The following is an 18269-nucleotide window of genomic DNA, read 5'->3' as shown; positions in this document are numbered from 1 at the left end:
CTTATGAGGGGAGTTGTATTGATATTTAAATTTTCTGCACATGTAGTGGTGCTTAATACATTTGGAAAGAGGACCATACTTAGATAGACAACACTTGGCTTGGTTTGTAATCCCATAAGGTATTGATTGCAAAAATGGTTATATGGAGGCTAAGGAACTGGTATGACTAAGAAACATTGGGTTGTAGAGGAAAGGAATCAGAGATTAGCTGATTTTTAGACACAAGTGTCTTATGTTTGTGTAAAATCTTTCTTGTGTAACTTTGTAAAGTTCATAATTAATATAAATGTGTAACGGTGTATCTTACTCTTATCTATATAGCTCCCTGAAGACACACGAGGTTAAGGTCCAAGAAGTAGAGGACATGGACACATCTTGGATCAAATCTGAAGACAGAAACACGGTCTTGGACATGGTCCTGTGCTCTCTGTGTTCCTACCACAAGAGACTTCTCCACTGCATCCTGAAGTTTGCACATGAAGACTACACGGTGTCATTGGGCACGAGGGATTCCCACCGACGGACTCCCTCCTCGGAGCCCATGTGTTGCCCTAATGGGAGGAGGGCGTGTGAGGGGGGAGGTGGTAGTGCCTGCTGTCTCCGGTCCTGCCAACTGACCGCGTGTCCTGTCACCTCCGTCTGCGTCTGCCTCAGTAACCTTCACGGCCTAGCCTGCCCAAGCGTCACACTCAGCTGCATCAAAAAGGTCTGTGCTTCCTCTGCAGTTTGTCACAGCCATCATGAGACACTGTCATGCACTCACCCTGCTTGCAGAGATCATCCCTGCTTCACACACATCAAGACCATGGGAAGCATAGCCACCCAAACAAAACACCAGCCAGCCTCCTTCAATACCCACGAAGGTAGCCGCAGTCCATCTCCTCCTCCACTTTCACCGATGCCCCTGGAAACTGATTTGAAAGTGTCTGAAAGCCACTCTCTAAACCAAGCTTTGGAGTGCAAGCTCCTTTGTATACAGCCACCTTTTCTAGAGGAAGAGACTAATGATTTCTCGCTCTCAGTCAAAACTGACCAGGCAGATGTGTGCACGGATGATGACAAACCGCTTCAGGTGGACCTGGAAGGTGAGCTAGAGAAGCCTTTTGGAGACCTAATGGACAGGATCACAGAAAAGCTCAAGTCCATCACACCACAAGAAGAGGAAAATCTGATCTTATCAAGCAGCCAGAGTCCTGAGTCCAAAGATGATGTCCACTTAAAAGAGATCATAACAACAGTGTTACATAGTAGTAACGAAAATGATTATGACCTGGACGAGCTTCTTCAGCAACATGAGAGCAACAAAAGCAGATCTCCTCAGACCCGCTCACGCAGTAGGCAGGAGACACTGGCTGCCATGTCCATTTCTCCGGATCAACCATCTGTACGCCGACAGAATTTACAGATCAAAATGGATATTGCTAGACTTACCCCACCTGTCTGTAAGAGAAGACTTGGCATGCAGAAAAACAAACCTCAGAACACCCAGTCTGAGCCAGCACCCCTCTTACACTCAGAAATACTCTTCCCTCTCAGTTTAGAGGTTGAAGTACCAAAGGAAACAGACCAGCAGATGCAGGAAAGTCCCCACAACAATCATGCTCCACTGAAACCAGACCCAGATATTTGTGAGCATGTAACAGAGAGTAACAATTATGAAGAAGAAAAGGAATCCCCTCTCAGCGAAATGGAGTTTCGTATACAAAAAACAGGGACCAAACAAAACAAAAACAGAGATAAGTTGAAATGTCCCCCCATAGTTGACACTGCTGAAACTACTAGATCAAGACGAAATATTGTTCCTCCTCAGCGTTTCTCCTCATATGTCACAGAGCCCAGACAGATGTACTTTGCAGCATGTTTTTCAGAGAATATTTTCATTCGCAGAACACCTACAGATCCCCAAAATGTTAGCTCCACTGCAGAGACCATCAACATTTCAAGTCAAATGACAGACCAGAAGCTCTCTTCAAAATCGGCCACTGAAGTTCGACTAAAAGATAAACTTTCTTCAGACCATGTTTCCATGGACAATGAATTGACCTCAACAGCTCGCCCGTTCAATCAACTGCAATATCCCTCAGAACAGAAAGAAACAAAACATAGCTCTCCCTCACAGACTCCAGAAACGGAAGAAGCTGCCAGTTTACACCTGACTAGACCCTCAAGAAAATGTAAAACAGCCTTTAACAGAAGTCCAGAAAAACAGCCTTTGACAGTCCAGAAAAAAAGTCCAGAAAAAGATTTATCTACAGATGACAATTTAGCCATGAACACGGGTGAAAGGAATACTGAGTCCCAGAAGTGTCCCTCAGGAATCCATTATACAAGTCCCATTAAACTGATGTTTGTGTCTCCAGTGATTGGGGAGGAAGGGGTACGATATACCCTCAAATCTGCTACAGTGGATCGCTCAAAAGGAGAAGTATTCGATCCCTGTGAGGCATCATCATGGGGGGGCCCTGATGTAGTCACTGAGAACACCCAGGAAATGGTCTCTCAAAGCTCATCACCAAAGCCTCTTGAGACTGAAAGAGATACAAATACATCCCCCAAAAGTGGTCTGGCTTCTGATATAGCTACTCTGTCTACCCTGTCAAACACTGAGGCCCTCAATAGGGAAGTAACCCCTGTGAAGAGACGACCTGGTCGCCCCAAAAAGCTAGGGCCTCAAATCCAAAAGCCAGCCAAAAGACCCATTGGTAGACCACCTAAACATAAAATACTAGACCCTGGTGGAATTATTACTACAGATAAGGAAAAATCAATGAAGGACAAAACCTTTGGCACTTCTTGTGATGAGGAGGAGAGTTCCAGTAAAAACCTCAAAATAACTGTTGTCTATGGAAGATCTCGCCGGAGTAGAAGATTGGTGTCTGAGAGTCAAGATGTGCAGACAAAGCATGTGAGTGAAGCCCTCTGTTTTGGAAAACCCAGTGATGACTCCACAAAGACCATGTTTATGGATGGCGAGGAGAACAATGGCATAGATGCCGATTCTCTTACTGAAATGCCCAAAGAGCAGATGGAAGATTTAAATTTTGTCAGACCAGTAAAGGAAAGAAGAGGCATGCCCCATTCAAGCAGTCACATAAAATGTCAAAAGCAGAATGGTGCCCTGGCTATTCGAAAGCCAGGGAGGCCCCCAAAGGTGAAAATTTCAGGTATTTCTGTAACTGTTACCACAGTTTCACCAAGACAACGGAAGATCCACATGAATCGAGAGATGAAAGATTCCCCCCCAAGAAGAAGGTATCTTCTCTCCGAGTACACCACTCCCAAAGAGCCAAAGAAAATCAACACAGACAAGGGTGAACAATCTAAAGAGACCATTGCTGTCTCTGGTCAAGAAAGTACCGAGGTAAGGGCACCAGGGTTAGCAGTGAGGCACTCTGTCAGAGAAAGAAAACCTTCCATCTACTTGCTCCACTCAGTTGCCACCTCAAGATCCTTCAGTCACAGCAATGCGTTGTTGCGTAGGTCTCGCAAGGTCCTCCTCAACAAAGCTAACAGTGAGACTAAGAAGCATGAGAATTTTAAAGGAATCACAAAGGATGCACTTTCAATAAACCGTAAGGTGAAAACGGTTACCAACATGCAAGACTTGAGTCAGTTTTCTGCCATTTCAGTGGACTCGATATTTACATCCAATGAGTCTTTAAAATGGTGGCCGACATCGGCATCACCCAAAACTTTAAATGAAGAATTGGAGAGAAGAATCAAGCTCATGTCCAGCACTTGGGTCTCGGGCGTAACAGAAACTAACAATGGTGATCTCAAACCAAGAACATCTTCTAGGGCTAATGGATCCAAGAAAATACCCGTGTCGGCTGTCAAGACTCTCTTTGAGAGGCACTATGACATGGACAAACTGTGTGCTTGGTTCATGCAGACAACGGAGACTAAGCCATTGGCAATTGTTAAAAATTCAAGTGCTAGAAATCCATATGAAATCATGCACTATCCAACGAGGGTCTCTAACAGAACCAATCTTACTCCAAGTCCACAGGCAGAACGACTGCGAAAGCATGTGAAGAAATTTGCAAAAATTGTCCCAAAGAGTCCCAAGATGCACCAGCAAGCACAGGACATTATGTGCAATAGGTTACAAGCAAAGCGCCTCTCTCTACAAAGACTGCTGGGAAAAACCGCTATTGGCACTCAAAATGAATGTGTAGAACCTGGAGAAACAACATGGGGGAAATACAGAGCTACCCTGCACAGAGTAAGGTCAAAATTTACCACCAAGACTAGATGGAGATGTCACAGTAAGACTCCATCTGATTCGGTCACAGAGAGTGAAGTGTCCTGTGTTTCAAATATCCCCCAGCCAACAATTGACCAAGGACCTGTGCCTCCACAGGCATTAGACACTTTCTTAACCCCCCTTGCAAGTGATGAAATAACGAACCCCCCCGGAACCCTTACCAAGGAAGAGAGGATCAGCTCCAAGGCATGGAGTCCTGAATCACTGAAGGAGTGCAGGGTGTTCCTGAAAAAGATCAATTCCCCAGACAACGAACTGACTGCTGAAGAATGTAATATTTGCACAGTGGAGCCCTGCAATGTCTTGCCCTCTAGGTACAGCACAACAGCTGAGCACAAGGAGATGGAGAAGGCGGGAACAGCAAAAGGGGTGAGGGCTAGAAGCCTTTCCAGGAAGTTGAAGCCACGCTCGTTCCAAAAAGAGCTGCAGGTGTCAACCAGAGGAGTGAGAAGAGGCAAACACAAAAGTCTCAGTGCGAGTGCGTCACCACCTGCTAAAGCAGCACGACAATCCAGAAGCAACAGAGGATTATCCACAGCCAAGTGGGGTGACTTTGTGCTGGGTAACTACTTTTCTAAAATACTCATACATGGTAATCGCTCTAAATGGAAAGAGGATTTGTAGTTTAGAAGTGTTGTAAACAGATTCTATAAATGCTTGACTGCATAAGTAACAGTAATTGGTATTCTTTACTACTTACTTCAATGGTTTCTAAACTTTCCGTGGCAGGTCCCCCTTCGACAATGAGAAAAATCATGAATTGTTTCGCTAAGCTCATTTGGCATTACGGCTGGCTCTTGGATTATAAAAGTTTGCTTGAAAATGTGAATGTTCACACAGGGATTAATTACAACCACCAACATACTTGTGGCTTCTTAGACCAGAAGTGTGATGTGACTTGTTTGTTCTTGCAGGCAGTGCCAAATGAGAGGGAATCCCCATGGCTGTGAACCAGGTGCCTTCAGTAGTCCTCACGCGCTAGCGAGCCGTAGGACACAGAACCTCAGAAAGCAAAATGTAGCATAACTTTTAAGTTAAACTATATCGTGTTTGCACTATTTATAAGTGTCATTGACCAATTCCTTTGTTTTTAAAATGCCCTTTTCTCTTTGTTCCCTTTCCTCATTGTATTTTAGGTGTATGTATGTTTTATGTCTTAATTTTACAAGTAGCAACCCTCTCTTAGTAGATGGAAGAAGGAAAATCAAGTTCACTTCGACTTGTATTTCATCGCACGCAGTGAAAGTAGCAAATGAATGTAAATGAGCTCTGCTCAAGTCTCATTATGCTGGGAATGACCAGGAGCATGTCCCTCAGTCTTACAAACACAACATGCCAACCAGATGTTTGCCCTGGGCCTGGAAATGATGAAATATGTTCAATCTCAAGGCTCTCTTAAACAGTGCAAGGCTTAATATTGTTTAAGGATCTATTCTGACTATTAACAAACTGTTAGTGAAGGCTGCCACAGAGCATTCATGTATGTGTGCAGGTGTCCCTAAAGAGCTTTGGTGTTCATCCACCAAAAATGTAGCCTCTTGGTTGTGGTCAAACCATCGCCATTGTAGTATGGGATATTTTTACAGAGCAATTATATTACCCTTTAGTTTCATGTTGATTTAATGTAATTATAAAAACCCATACTTAAGACTTGGAATTCCAATCCGATGTTCTCGAACATAAAGCTTTATGTTTAGATAAAAAAAAAATCTATGTACCTCCTTGTTGCTGTAAGAGTTGCCTACCTCTTGATTAAATCCACTGTAAAGTTCTTCACCCTGGATCCTTCAGATCCTGTGTTAACTGCAACACATTTGGTAGAAATATGGCAAGATACACCGTGTACAACTTTTTTTTCCCCCCTATGGTGCTGTATTCTGAGAAATATTTGTCTACCTAGTCTTGTTTCACCCTCGATGGTGCTTAGTCACTGTCTCAAAGGTGCTCTGTAAGCATTAAGAAGAAAGGGGGCAAGTCTGTCGTCCAGTTAATTGTAACTACACTACAGCTGTATATGTGCAGTAAGTTGTGAAGGAGGTCTGACCGCCGTGAAGCAGTGAGCTTGTGGGTGTTTTGATGCAGGACTAGGTAACGTCAAGGTGTACAAATGTTCATTAAATATCAAGTCAAATGCATTAATACAACATTGACAATTTTCCCGATCCTTTTCTGTTTTGTGGTTTTCCACGACTCACATTTCCATTATTTGTTGGCTTCATATTCTAAAAAAAAACAGTGTCTGATGTAAATTTCTGAGGTGGTTTTACCTCTGGTGTTACACTGAATTTTGCCAGTAATGCTTTTAAAGGGATGCATTGAATATTGTTTTCTGTCAAATGTTCCTAAGTAAAGCCACTTTATTGTTCATTCTTTACATGTTGCCATCTTCTTTAAGTTTCTGGACTCCACTGTATGACAGTGTAAATGTGTTCACAAGTACATGGACAGGTACCTTGTGCCCGGGGTCTGTTACAATGAGGTGCCCTAGAATGCCTCCACTATCCACACTGAGTTGATCCTTCAGGGCGCACGCCCTGAATCTACTGTCAATCTGTGCATAGTTAAGGTTACACATTATTTAGCCAGTTCACTCTTTGGGTATAGTTAGCATTCAGCTGTTGAAGTTGGATGACTTGGTGCTATATGGTGTATATAGCTTCAGACCTGTATTTTCTACATAAGTGTTTTTATACTGACCATGAAATGATCTGAGAAAAAAAATAGGATAATAAAACATTCTTTTGAAAAGTGTGTTGAATTTTTTTTATTAACCTAATCAACATAGTTCAGAACTTTGACGTTCAGTACAGTGCTTGTATAGGAATAATTTGTGTGAAATATTAGAAAGTGTACAAGTTCTAAGAATTACTTATAGAAGGCATGTTCTTTTATTATCATTTTATTAGTTCTTAAAAGTAGGGTCATTCTTACTCCCCAAAAGCATTGTAACACTAAGATCATGTGACAGGACAATTCTGCCAATAGGGTATGAACCAAACGTGTGATCAGGAAAGGCCACAAATGGGAAAGAAGTTTAGAAAGATAAATTGAAACCCAAGTTGTCAAACCTCACAGACAATATAGCTATGCCAGAATCTATGACCCATTGGCTTCTTGGTCCAAGAGGGTGGCCAAGTCTTGCTTAGTCTTGTCTGCTGCAGCTGCCTTAGCCCGACGGCTTGGTCTCTGAACCACAGGCGTGCTGGGGATATTTTCCCCGTCACTGCAGAGGAACAAAGAAGATCCATAAGGCTCAAGTCTGAACACATGACCAACACTGCACCTGACATCATGAACATTCAGACAAGGGAACAAACAGGCAAGGTCAGCAAGTAGCCCAAAAACCCACCTTTCCTCTGAAGACTCCCGTGCTTTGCTGCCTTTCCTGGCCTTGGCAACGGCCGTTTTCTTTTGAGCCACTGCGAAAAGAGAGTGAGGTTAATCAGAGTGAATAAATTCAATAATAAATTCAAATCAGCAGCCAAATTATGAATCAATGGAGAGAAAAAAAAATCCCAAACCTCTCCTGGGCCTCTTGACGTTAGGATCTTCAACATCTGCACAGCAAAAGAATTGTAGTGTTCAACATATGCAGTAATGCAATCGTTTTTACAAACAAGTTCTGAACAAATAATGCTTGAGTGAGTGTACATGCAGAGGCTGCCAAAGCCCACTCACCCCCCGCATTCTCATCCAGAGCCTGCAGCGTGGTGTCATGGGTTTCAGGATTCTTCTTCTGGTCACAGGTCAGTCGACTGGTGATCTTCTCCAGCGCCCGAAGGCAGATCTTATCCTTGACCTCCTGAGGATGACCAAAGCACAAAGACAACATCCATGGATGGATGGATGGACAGTCTCTCAATGTGGTCAGAGCTGTTACATTTAACTGCTCATTTGGTTTTTAATCGATGCTACATGGCGAAATGACTATTGGCTTAGTATCAAGTTTATATACCATTGGTGGAAATCAACATCTTAAAAGTGATTATATTTTGTTTCCTTGTATGGCTTATTTATAAAGTGCTTTTAGATGCATATTGCATATTAAATCAGATAGACGGAGTTAGCTGGCTGATCAATAAAGTGCTGATTCCATATTCTCTTTTAAAAGATTAAAAAGATTTAAAAGATTCTTGTTCGAAAACCTGAGAAGTATGTCACATTCTGTTTTGCTGGTTTTTCCTTGTTTTGCCCTGTTGCTGACCTGTTGGATCTCCTGCAGGAGGAGCAGCAGGTCTTTCCTGAGTGGGCTGTCCTCTGTGCTCAGCTCCAGGCAGCTCAGACTCTTTGTGTAGAGGCGGACCTCTGGGGCCTTGGGGTCCCTCAGGATCTCATTACACAGACGCACAGCCAGGCTATCGTGAACTGGCACACCCTGAGATGGAGAGCGTGTGTGAAGAGAATAAAGGAAGACCCAAGGGCAAGAGAGAGAACGAACAGAAATGGACATTACAGCATACTCTTTTTAAAAAGAGGCAAAATGCAATATATGGGTTGCATTTTTCAGGACTACGAAATAGTATGAGCTACTGAGGTCCAGCCATGCAATGGTTATGCTACAGAAAAATCCTATGATTGTAATTCTTGTACATTGAACAAGACAAACTATGCTTGAACAGCTTCGCCAGACAAGGTAAACTTTTGGTATCCTCTCAAAATGGACCTAATTTAGTCAAATAAATGATGACTGCCGACGGACCTGTGTTTAAACACTTAGTTAAAAAAAATGTATTGCATCCACACTAAACACATCATGGACATTGCCAAGGGTTTCCTGATGAGTGCTGTGGACTGTGGGCAGTCCTGATGGCTGACCTGCAAGGCCACATCCTTGTTTGGCCTGATGAGGACGCTGGAGCGGGTCAGCTCGATGAGGAGCTCGGCTACGTTGGACGCGTCCACCTCGGCCAGTGGAGAGGTGGCTGGTGCCTGGGTCAGCGTCCGGATGGTGGGCAGAAAGCTCTCCTCTATGCACTCCTGATGAGCCCTGATAAGTAGTACACACAACATGTACGTCAGTACACCAACCACACACATCGCTGATAGTATCAGAGGGAAGATAAATGAATATACATGCACTGTTGACTAAATTAATGCTTTCATTTAATCTTAATGAAAGTTGATTGCGTGAATTATCTAAAGCTAAAGTTGATTATTTGTCTTCCACCCTCCAAAGAGTTTTTAAAGAATTCGTAAGTTAATGGGACCTTCTGTTACATATATTTCCATAGTTTTCATAAATATGTGTTTAAGGGAAGGTGCACTGTACCTGTTCTCTCTAGCATACAGCTGCAGATATGTGTTAAAGGGAAGGTGCACTGTACCTGTTCTCTCTAGCATACAGCTGCAGATATGTGTTAAAGGGAAGGTGCACTGTACCTGTTCTCTCTAGCATACAGCTGCAGAAAGACACCCAGACAGTGGCGCAGCTTGGTGTCGTCCTCCGTGACAGGGTTATACCACAGCAGCACGAGGCGGGAGAGGAGTTTGGGACTGCTGATTCTGCCACAGTACATCAGCTTGGCCAAGCCCTCAGCTACCTCAGTGCGCAACTCTGTGACCTGAAACAGACAGACACAGACAGTAAAGGGTCTGAGCTTGACCACTGAAAAACACAGATTACATATAGCTGCAAGCAGCCATGAGGGAGCTAAGCAGGTCAGCAGGGCTTGGTCGCTATGGCAACAACTCAGACATGCTTGTAAGCATTCTTCCATAATAGACTCACTGCAAGTTTCAGGACAATCAACATCATATTGGCTGAGATGCACTCATTCCTTCCCATTTCAGCTATAATGCACAAACACTTTTGAAAATCCAAAATCCATCCGAGAACTACTGACTGATCAAATTTGTGGCTAGTAAACAAAACAAAAAAATTGTTTTTGATATAATCCAATATTGTGGAAATCAACATGAACTCTGCTTAACCCAAGGGATCCAACTGAATGTTTTTGAAAATCCTCCACACGGTTCAAAACTTGCATGTGTAAACGCACCTCCAACTGACCTGATGGTGTAACTACAGCACTTGAGGCACTGACATCATTCAACTTGGTGAAAAGGATCATGGGACTGCCCATGTCACGGCCCAATCAGGGTGCCACATTTCAAAACGTTCTGGCCCCCAAATATTCATGATGTATTGAAATAAGAAATATTCATGTTTGAAACTGCTGGACTATTGGGTAAGATCTATAAAGAACACAGTTCTGCTTTTTTTATTTTTTTTAAACCATAAGACAGTAATAACAGTGTGTACCTCACTGTCCAGAAAGTCTGTGAGCATCACGAGGATGCTCTGGACGGTACTCTGGCCATCCTCAGAGCCCACGTCTTCAGCCGGGCTGTCAGCCTGAGCGTCACTGTCATCAAGCGCGTCGGTGTTCTGGGCAGGCTTGGGCGCAGGGTTTTGGCCGACTATGTCCAAGCCGTTGAGGAGGAGCTGGTCAATCAGAGCCCTCACAGCACTTATCCTGATCTTGGGCTCGTCCAGCTGACTGATCTGTAGGAAAACAAAGAGCAAAGGCCTCGGTCTCAGTGACCACAGTAACAGCAACAGCCCAGAGGCTGAAGAACCTACAGAATGTATATTATTAGAGGGTAGGCTTCTGGAGTCATGACACAGCCCTTATCAACTCCGTTTGTGAGCACATGCATGTGTGTGTGTGTGAGTTTGTGTGTTTTTATGCATCTTGAGAAAGTGTCATTGTGTAGATTGTATGTGTAGGTTATGTACCTGTAACAAGAGCACCAGTGTCATGTGTAGATTGTGTGTGTGTAGGTTATGTGTGTAGATTGAGTGTGTAGGTTGTGTAGATTGAGTGTGTAGGTTGTGTACCTGTAACAAGAGCACCAGGTGTCTGTTGGCCAGGTCTTTGCTGTGGAGAGCACAGGTCCCCAGGCACACCACAGCCATGTTCCTCACGGCCGTGTTTGGATTGGCAATACTTGGCAGAACCTGAAGAGAGAAACACATCAGCCAGACTATTCAATGTGCATCAGGATATTAGATCTGTTTAAGTTGACTGTGCTTAACAGTCAGTGTGTGTGTGTGTGTGTGTGTGTGTGTGTGCGCGTGTGAGACTCACCAGGGATTCTATTTGTGCATTTATAGAAGGACGAATGGCTTTCTTGATGTTCATCTGCTTCATGAGCTCCACACACATGGTCAGACACTTCAACATGGTCTCAGGATCATTCTGACGACGACCAAGACGGAAAAATAAAGAAAATCACTTACATCACATTAGAATGTAAACAAAAGAGCGGCATCACTAATTGCTTTAATTTATTCATTAATTACAGTCGTTGATTTATTTTCTGTAACACTATTTGTGTTAGACAGATAAACATTTGTTTAATGTCAATGATTTTCTTACATGGGGGGGAAAATATTACCTCTGGAGAACAATTACCTGAATAAAACTGTTTTCACCATTTAGTACGGACTGGGTCCATGCGCTTGTGCTGTCTGAAAGTGGGGACTAATGCAAGACACATCCCTTTCTGTTACATCCACACACATCACACCTCATCTGCCTTAGCAATACCCACTCAGAGCCATGACATACTTCCTACCAGACACTACAGAATCAAAACCAGCTGAAGTTAAAGCACCTTGAAGATTTGACATTCACAACAGCGCTGTAGCCAACTGCATTATTTCTCTTAATGCACACGTGAGCAGCCAATCAGAGGCTGAAGCCAAGGCAGCAAGCGATTAGAGGCCAACAACAAAGGGCGCTGAAGCAGAACATGCCTCCAGGTCAGAGCGGAGCACTCGCTAGGAAGGAGACCACTCAAACGTGGATCATTGCACACGAGTCAGCAGCGGTCAGCACAGCTTCAGCCTCAGCCCCCCAGGCACAGACAAAGCATTCAGAGGCAACTATTAAGGCTTTTACAGAAAGAAGTTTGGTACCCTAAGTGATTTCCATGCCAATTTCTTGGCCTTTCTTTGTTTGAAAGTTTGAAAACTTTAGTAACATCTAGAGCTGGTTGACAGGCAAAGCTTGAGACAATTGTCCCAGTCTACAGGTATATTTTTTTAAAAGGTGCACGCCAAGCTTTGATTGGGAAGGAGAAGCAAGGCCCTGGTGTGTACCTTCTCCACGCGACACTCCTTCTCCCTGCTGTCGGACTGGGCAGCCTCCGCCACCAGCTGATTCCTCCGGGCCTCCAGCTCAGATATGCGGTCCTTGAGCTCAGCAGCACGGCTGAAGTCCTGGGCACTGATGCAGTCCTCCAGAGCCTGCTTGGCCTCCATGGTGTGGACCTTCACCTCAGCAAGCTGGGCAGGGAAAGAGTGGGTGAAGGGGCAAGAGAGAATATAAAAGGGCAAAAGTGAGTTTGAGTGAGGGTAGAAATTGTGGACAATATCAAAAAATGAATTATGTTTTGTATGCTTGTTAGAAATGTGGTGTTCGGATGAAAGTTAGTAGTAAAATGTCATTATTGCTTTGACATTCATGGTTATTTGTTGTTTTTATACTGATTATTATAGAATTAAAAATCATTATTACAATATAACAAGGTGATATGATATATCAACATGGCAGTGGGGGACTATGGGATATTGACTTCATACCTTGACTTGTCTCTTCCGGTTTTCTTTCTCGTCAATAGGCTCGCTCACGTGCACTATGGGTTCACGCACCTCAGAGATAATCTCAGCAATCTGGTGCAGATTAGGGTGGGGGTCAGGTGACATTCAGCACAATATTAAATGTCTTTAATCCTGTGACAGGAACTATAGTAACTATGGCCATTTAACTCATGTTAACGTGTAGGAAAGGACCATCCAACACACCATCTCTATGCGTCGATCATCGTCTTTAAGCACATTCATTAGTTTCTCCACCAGCAGGGAGATCAGAGAGATGGGTGTGTTGGGTAGCACCAGCATCTCCTGCAGAACCGCCAGCACCCGCTTCCTACACACACACACACACACACACACACATTAACCTCTCAGTTCAGAAATCAGACAGAAGAGTCTTAGAGTACTGGTGGCATGGGGCTGCAGTGTGTGCTGACCGTCCGCCCTCCTCTGCCGTGTCCAGGCAGCCCACCAGCAGGATGAGCTGCTTGCCAATGAACTCTCTGGTCAGGACCACCTCCAGCTGCGTGTCGTCCGCCATCTGCTCCTCCCCCAGGATTGGGATGCTCTTCAGATAGCTGAAGACACACACACACACACACACACACACACACACACACACACACACACACACACACACACACACACACACACACACACACACACACACACACACACACACACACACACACACACACACACACAAGACCACTGTAACCAACTGTTCTCCACTTGTCCCAGGGAGCAGTCAGGAATGATGATGTGGCAAGTAAGGTGTACCGTCTATGCTATGGTCTACTGAAGTGCATGATGTGGTTCAAGGCACCTTGTGTTGTGAAGTTATACAAAAGACTTTCTTGCGTGGCTTAAAAACTGGACTTTAGTATTTGTTTATTTTTGGAGGATTTAACATAAAGGCACATTGAAGGTTTGTGTTGTTTTAGCACCAATCTGACAGAAAATGAGTTAATTAGTTAATTAAAGTGAATTTACACAGGTTTTAATCATTCAACTTAAGACACATTATTGAGACATTCCATAAAAGGTTGATTACCTATAAAGGTACTCTGCAAATATGACGGCCTCTGGAACCAGCTGCTCCAGGATCTCCTCTCCCTCGTCTCCTTTCTGCTTCACAAACTCGCACAGCGCTCTCCAGTGCAGCACATTCTCACAGGTCAAAGCCTCCACGGGAATCAATTTCCTGTACACATGCAGAACACGCTAATTAATTACACAAAAATGCTTACACTTACACTGCTATGACTACACGTCAATTGGAGGAACTTCAAGCATTTAATTTGTTCCAGTGACAAAATGTGGCTCTGACCAAGCTGTTTCACAAAAGTTCTCTCAACTGGTAGTCTGTGTATCTTAACTGCAGCATAACAACAAGCCACTGGTAGAATTATGACTTTGCTGGAGGAAATAATGGTCAATGTTAAAACAAAGGAGTGAAACCATACCTTCCCCTTTACTTTGTCGAGCTGCTGTACAAAAGCAACAGGAGTCAAGATTGTGTGTTATTGTGAATAACATGCCTATGATGACCTACGGAACACAAGCTGGGCTTGTACTTTCAACCAGGGACTTGTCACAAAGCCAGTTAGTTGGATTACTAATTTCAGACATAATGTGACATAACCCTAGACTTACGAAGGAGAGTCTCTCTTTACCAAGGTACCAACACACAAGTCACACATTCTTCAACTCTATCATACCTGCCATCCAGACTAACTCCATCCTGCAGGAGCTCTTCAAGGCTTTCTGTCCCGGAGAAGAGGGCATTGAGAACTTCGAAAGCAATCTCAGCGCAGTTCTCGACATCCAACCTGTGGAGGAGGTCCAGAACCTTGCCTTCCAGCAGACGCAGCCATGCAGGAAGCAGCTTACTCTTAACCACCTCCTTAACACACTCTAATAAAGACAAACACACAATACAGTAGTGAGCAGGTCCTTCCCAGACCAGAGTGAAAACATCTGAGGATACAAGGCTCATTGAGCATCACGTTTATGTCAACCTCCATTGTACCTGATGCATCATGTAGGCCTTCCTGAAGCAGACTGACTCTCTGAGCAATGGTCAAAGCTCGCATGTGCACCTTCTCTGCCAGAACCTGGAAAATAGTCAGGGAGGAATCAGAACAACATTGAAGAACAACATACATACCTTCACACACAAAGACACAATACAAATGCTTCAGAGACTAAATGAGACGGTGCACAACCTGCACCATACCTCGTAAGCCAGCTTTCGGACTTTCTCCTTCACATCCCTGGTGCGTTTGAGGATTTTTGGCAGGGAGACCGCAGAGGGAGCGATGCAGGACAGCACAGCACGACGCACCTCAGGGTTGGAGTCATTCTCAAGGATCAGCATATAAGCTTGTCAGGGCACAGGAAGAGCAACACAACTTTTAACATAGAGCAAAAGACTCAAATCCATTTCATCTCATGTTGCAGCAAGGTGCTATATCCAGACTAATATGGGTGAGTTAATGGGCCTTTAATACAGCAGTTAGGCTATGTTTAACAACTGCGGAAATGAACCTAGAAAACTAGAACATAATGCATAATAGCCCTAAAAGTTCACAGCCCTAGTTCTGGTTCTTCCATAAGGTGCAAACCTGTTTGGGCATCTCAGTTGTGTACCTTTCATGGTGGGGCAGTCTGCATTCTGGGGCTCCTGTAGCCTCGCCATGGCAAGGGCGGCCTGGATGCGGATGTTGGGGAATTTGTCTGTGACACGAATCAGCATGGTTTCGTGAATTTGGTCAAAAAGATCATCATCGATCAGGGCATTCTCAGACATACTGCCCAAAAGCTTGTTAATGAGCTGACAGACACGAAAACGCACTGCATGACTGTTGGCATTGTGGGACTAAAAGAGAGACACAAACAAGAGAAGTGTTAGAGTTAATCAACACATCAATACATATACACTCCCAAAAAATAAAAAAAATATTTGCATACTCTGTGTGTTTATACAACCCCTTAAACAAAAGAATATAAAGTAAATATTATGGTATATGTTATAAGCAAACTGAATAATTAATAATGAATAATAATTGATCATTGATGATGATTGTTATATTGTAAAAGCCACTGTAAAAACATGGTTGTGTAATTAAATTTCACCTCCAAGAGGAAATTGAACAGGAAATGTAAGAAGGGATTCTCTTCCTCCTCTTCCTCTTCTTGCCCCTCAGTAACGGTAGTCTCGAAACTGGTTGCAAACTTGGTGACAAAATCAATCACATTCTCCACTGCTGGTTCCCGTTTGTAGACTATCATGGCATACTTGAGGTATTGGATGAACTCGTCATGGAAGGCAGTTTTGTCTTCCAACTGTGGATATATATAAAATAGGTTGAAAGACTCGAGGTTAAAAAGACAGTACTGACACATAATGCCTGGATAACAACAGTTTTCAACTTCAAATGCCTGAGCTTTCTTTGATGCCATAAAGTTGATCAATAATCCTCCAGTGGCAATCCTACTGGAACAGCTGATCGAGCTAATCAAAACCCTCGAGTGAAATATGCACATGCAAAAAAAAATCAAAAAATAAAGAAGATATGAAAAAGCTTCAAGAGGGAGGCTACACACTACTTATTAAGTGGACATTCATGTAACTGTCCAACAGAAGAGCACACGCCCTGGGCTCACCTTGTTGTATCTGCTTTTTAAACTGGCAGCAAGTTTGGCTTTGTTATTGTGAGCCTTTTGTGCCCGCTGGAAGGCCTCCTTGATTTCCAGATCATTGTCTGCAGTCATGATTACCTCCTCTGTGAGCAAGAGAGACTGTTAACCACATGGCAAGCAATAATCAGGGTAAAATTAAGTTGACACTTGAATTCTGATAGTGATAAACAAATGACTTATTCTTTCGAACACAACATGACAGAAAACTTATATCACTGGATTAGCATGTAGGAAATACTTTAATATAAACCGGAAAAAAATGACACCATGTTATGCTTGTAGAATTTAAATTTAGTTTTCTTATTCTTTGGTGGCAAGGATAAACCAGCTAGCTGGATAACTATCTTATTTATCCAAGCCCCATCATAGAAAGGTATTTACTCAATGCAACTACCTCTAAGCTAAAGTGATGCATTGAGTTTAGTGCAGTGCATTGCAATTATTAGACTAACATGATATGTATTCTGTAAATCGCTTGCGATACAAACGTCTGCTAAATAATCAACCTCAACCATCCTACCTTTATTAAGAAGATCAATCTTTGTGAACTAGATATGTGATTTAACTTACGTTAACCTAGATAGCGAGCTCATTATCGTTAGCTGTAGCGAGCTAAGCTAACACTAGGTAACCCAAACATAGATTTTCACATAACAAATGGGCCTATCGCCAAACACCAATATTAACATTTTCATTGAAAGGTAGCTAACGTTATTGATAGCTAGCTAACGTTAGCCATAACTACCTTCTCTCAAAACAATAGTTATAACGTTAAATTAGCTGGGATAGCGATAGCTAACCTAACGTTAACACCCAAGTAACGCCCTACAATTCAAGCAACAGCAAAATCTATCTATCGATAAATCCGATTAGATTCCTGTATTTTCAGCGAAACTAGTCGTCTTACTTGGTGCTTTCTTGTCACTGCTACTTTGGCGATTTTCTTCTGTCCTTTATTATTTTAATAGGTTTGAGTAAGTTCAGACACCGCCCGCCAGTTTTTGAATGATCTTCTTCGTTTTCTTCTGTTGTTTTTTTTGGCTGTTGGCAATCCAGTTTTGGCTCATTACTGCCACCAACAGGGTTGGGTGTAGAGCAGCTATGAGGGTGAAGTATAGTTACGTAATTACAAATGAATGATTAAATAATAATAGTGATAATTCAAAAATGTCAGTACTATATTCTTTCCCTTAGTCATTTTGTTTTCAAATATAATATAACATGTTTCCATACTAAAAGTTTGTAGCCTAATCCACAGTTAATTTTAGTGGCGCATTATTTTGTGACATTCAATTAAAAGAAACTCCCTCTGTGTGCTATACACTGTTCCACCATTCCTCTTCTTCCATACAGTGAACATTCTCCAGTCAAATGCTCTATTATGTTTTAGACTATGATTTAGGCTGCCATGTCAATCCTATACTATCAGGGCATTTCTGACCCAACCATACCCCTCTAAATGAATTGTTTCTGTAATTTGTAGCCTAGTTCATTCTTTCTATATAGCTTATCTTGTACTTAAAATCCATTAGCAGTGTCATAAAAACGGTCATTGCATTGTGTCTATCTGAGAATATTAACATTTTGGACATACATACTGCTGAGTTGATGACCATAGCCTATGTTGTCCCATTTCTTAATGATTCAATGGTTCTTGAGTTGACGTGAGTCTACATATTGTAATGACGGAGTAAC

General features: G+C 42.9%; 2 protein-coding genes across 2 annotated transcripts; one reads left to right on the top strand and one right to left on the bottom strand.

The window, feature by feature from the left end:
* The first annotated feature begins 14 nt into the window (after positions 1 to 14).
* On the top strand, positions 15 to 5305 carry LOC122130976. Its single transcript, XM_042705855.1, has 2 exons — positions 15 to 4829; positions 5182 to 5305. Exons 1-2 carry the CDS (start codon positions 287 to 289, stop codon positions 5193 to 5195), a joined length of 4557 nt encoding a protein of 1518 aa, XP_042561789.1. The 5' UTR covers positions 15 to 286; the 3' UTR covers positions 5196 to 5305.
* A 1845-nt stretch (positions 5306 to 7150) lies between these two features.
* ncapg (non-SMC condensin I complex, subunit G) lies at positions 7151 to 17602 on the bottom strand. The gene is made up of 22 exons (XM_042705857.1): positions 17482 to 17602; positions 16539 to 16657; positions 16008 to 16217; positions 15522 to 15750; positions 15109 to 15254; positions 14902 to 14986; positions 14591 to 14786; positions 13924 to 14073; positions 13307 to 13447; positions 13080 to 13203; positions 12858 to 12947; positions 12375 to 12560; positions 11359 to 11469; positions 11109 to 11228; positions 10530 to 10772; positions 9647 to 9828; positions 9083 to 9254; positions 8472 to 8642; positions 7946 to 8069; positions 7789 to 7824; positions 7617 to 7686; positions 7151 to 7490 (listed from the first exon to the last, which is right to left on the bottom strand). Exons 2-22 carry the CDS (start codon positions 16644 to 16646, stop codon positions 7364 to 7366), a joined length of 3021 nt encoding a protein of 1006 aa, XP_042561791.1. The 5' UTR covers positions 16647 to 16657; positions 17482 to 17602; the 3' UTR covers positions 7151 to 7363.
* Between the last annotated feature and the right edge of the window lie 667 nt (positions 17603 to 18269).

The sequence above is a fragment of the Clupea harengus genome, unplaced genomic scaffold, assembly GCF_900700415.2.
Source record: "Clupea harengus unplaced genomic scaffold, Ch_v2.0.2, whole genome shotgun sequence".
NCBI lineage: Eukaryota > Metazoa > Chordata > Actinopteri > Clupeiformes > Clupeidae > Clupea > Clupea harengus.
The sequence above is the reverse complement of the archived record's forward strand: the minus strand, read 5'-3'. Positions and strand labels throughout refer to the sequence as shown.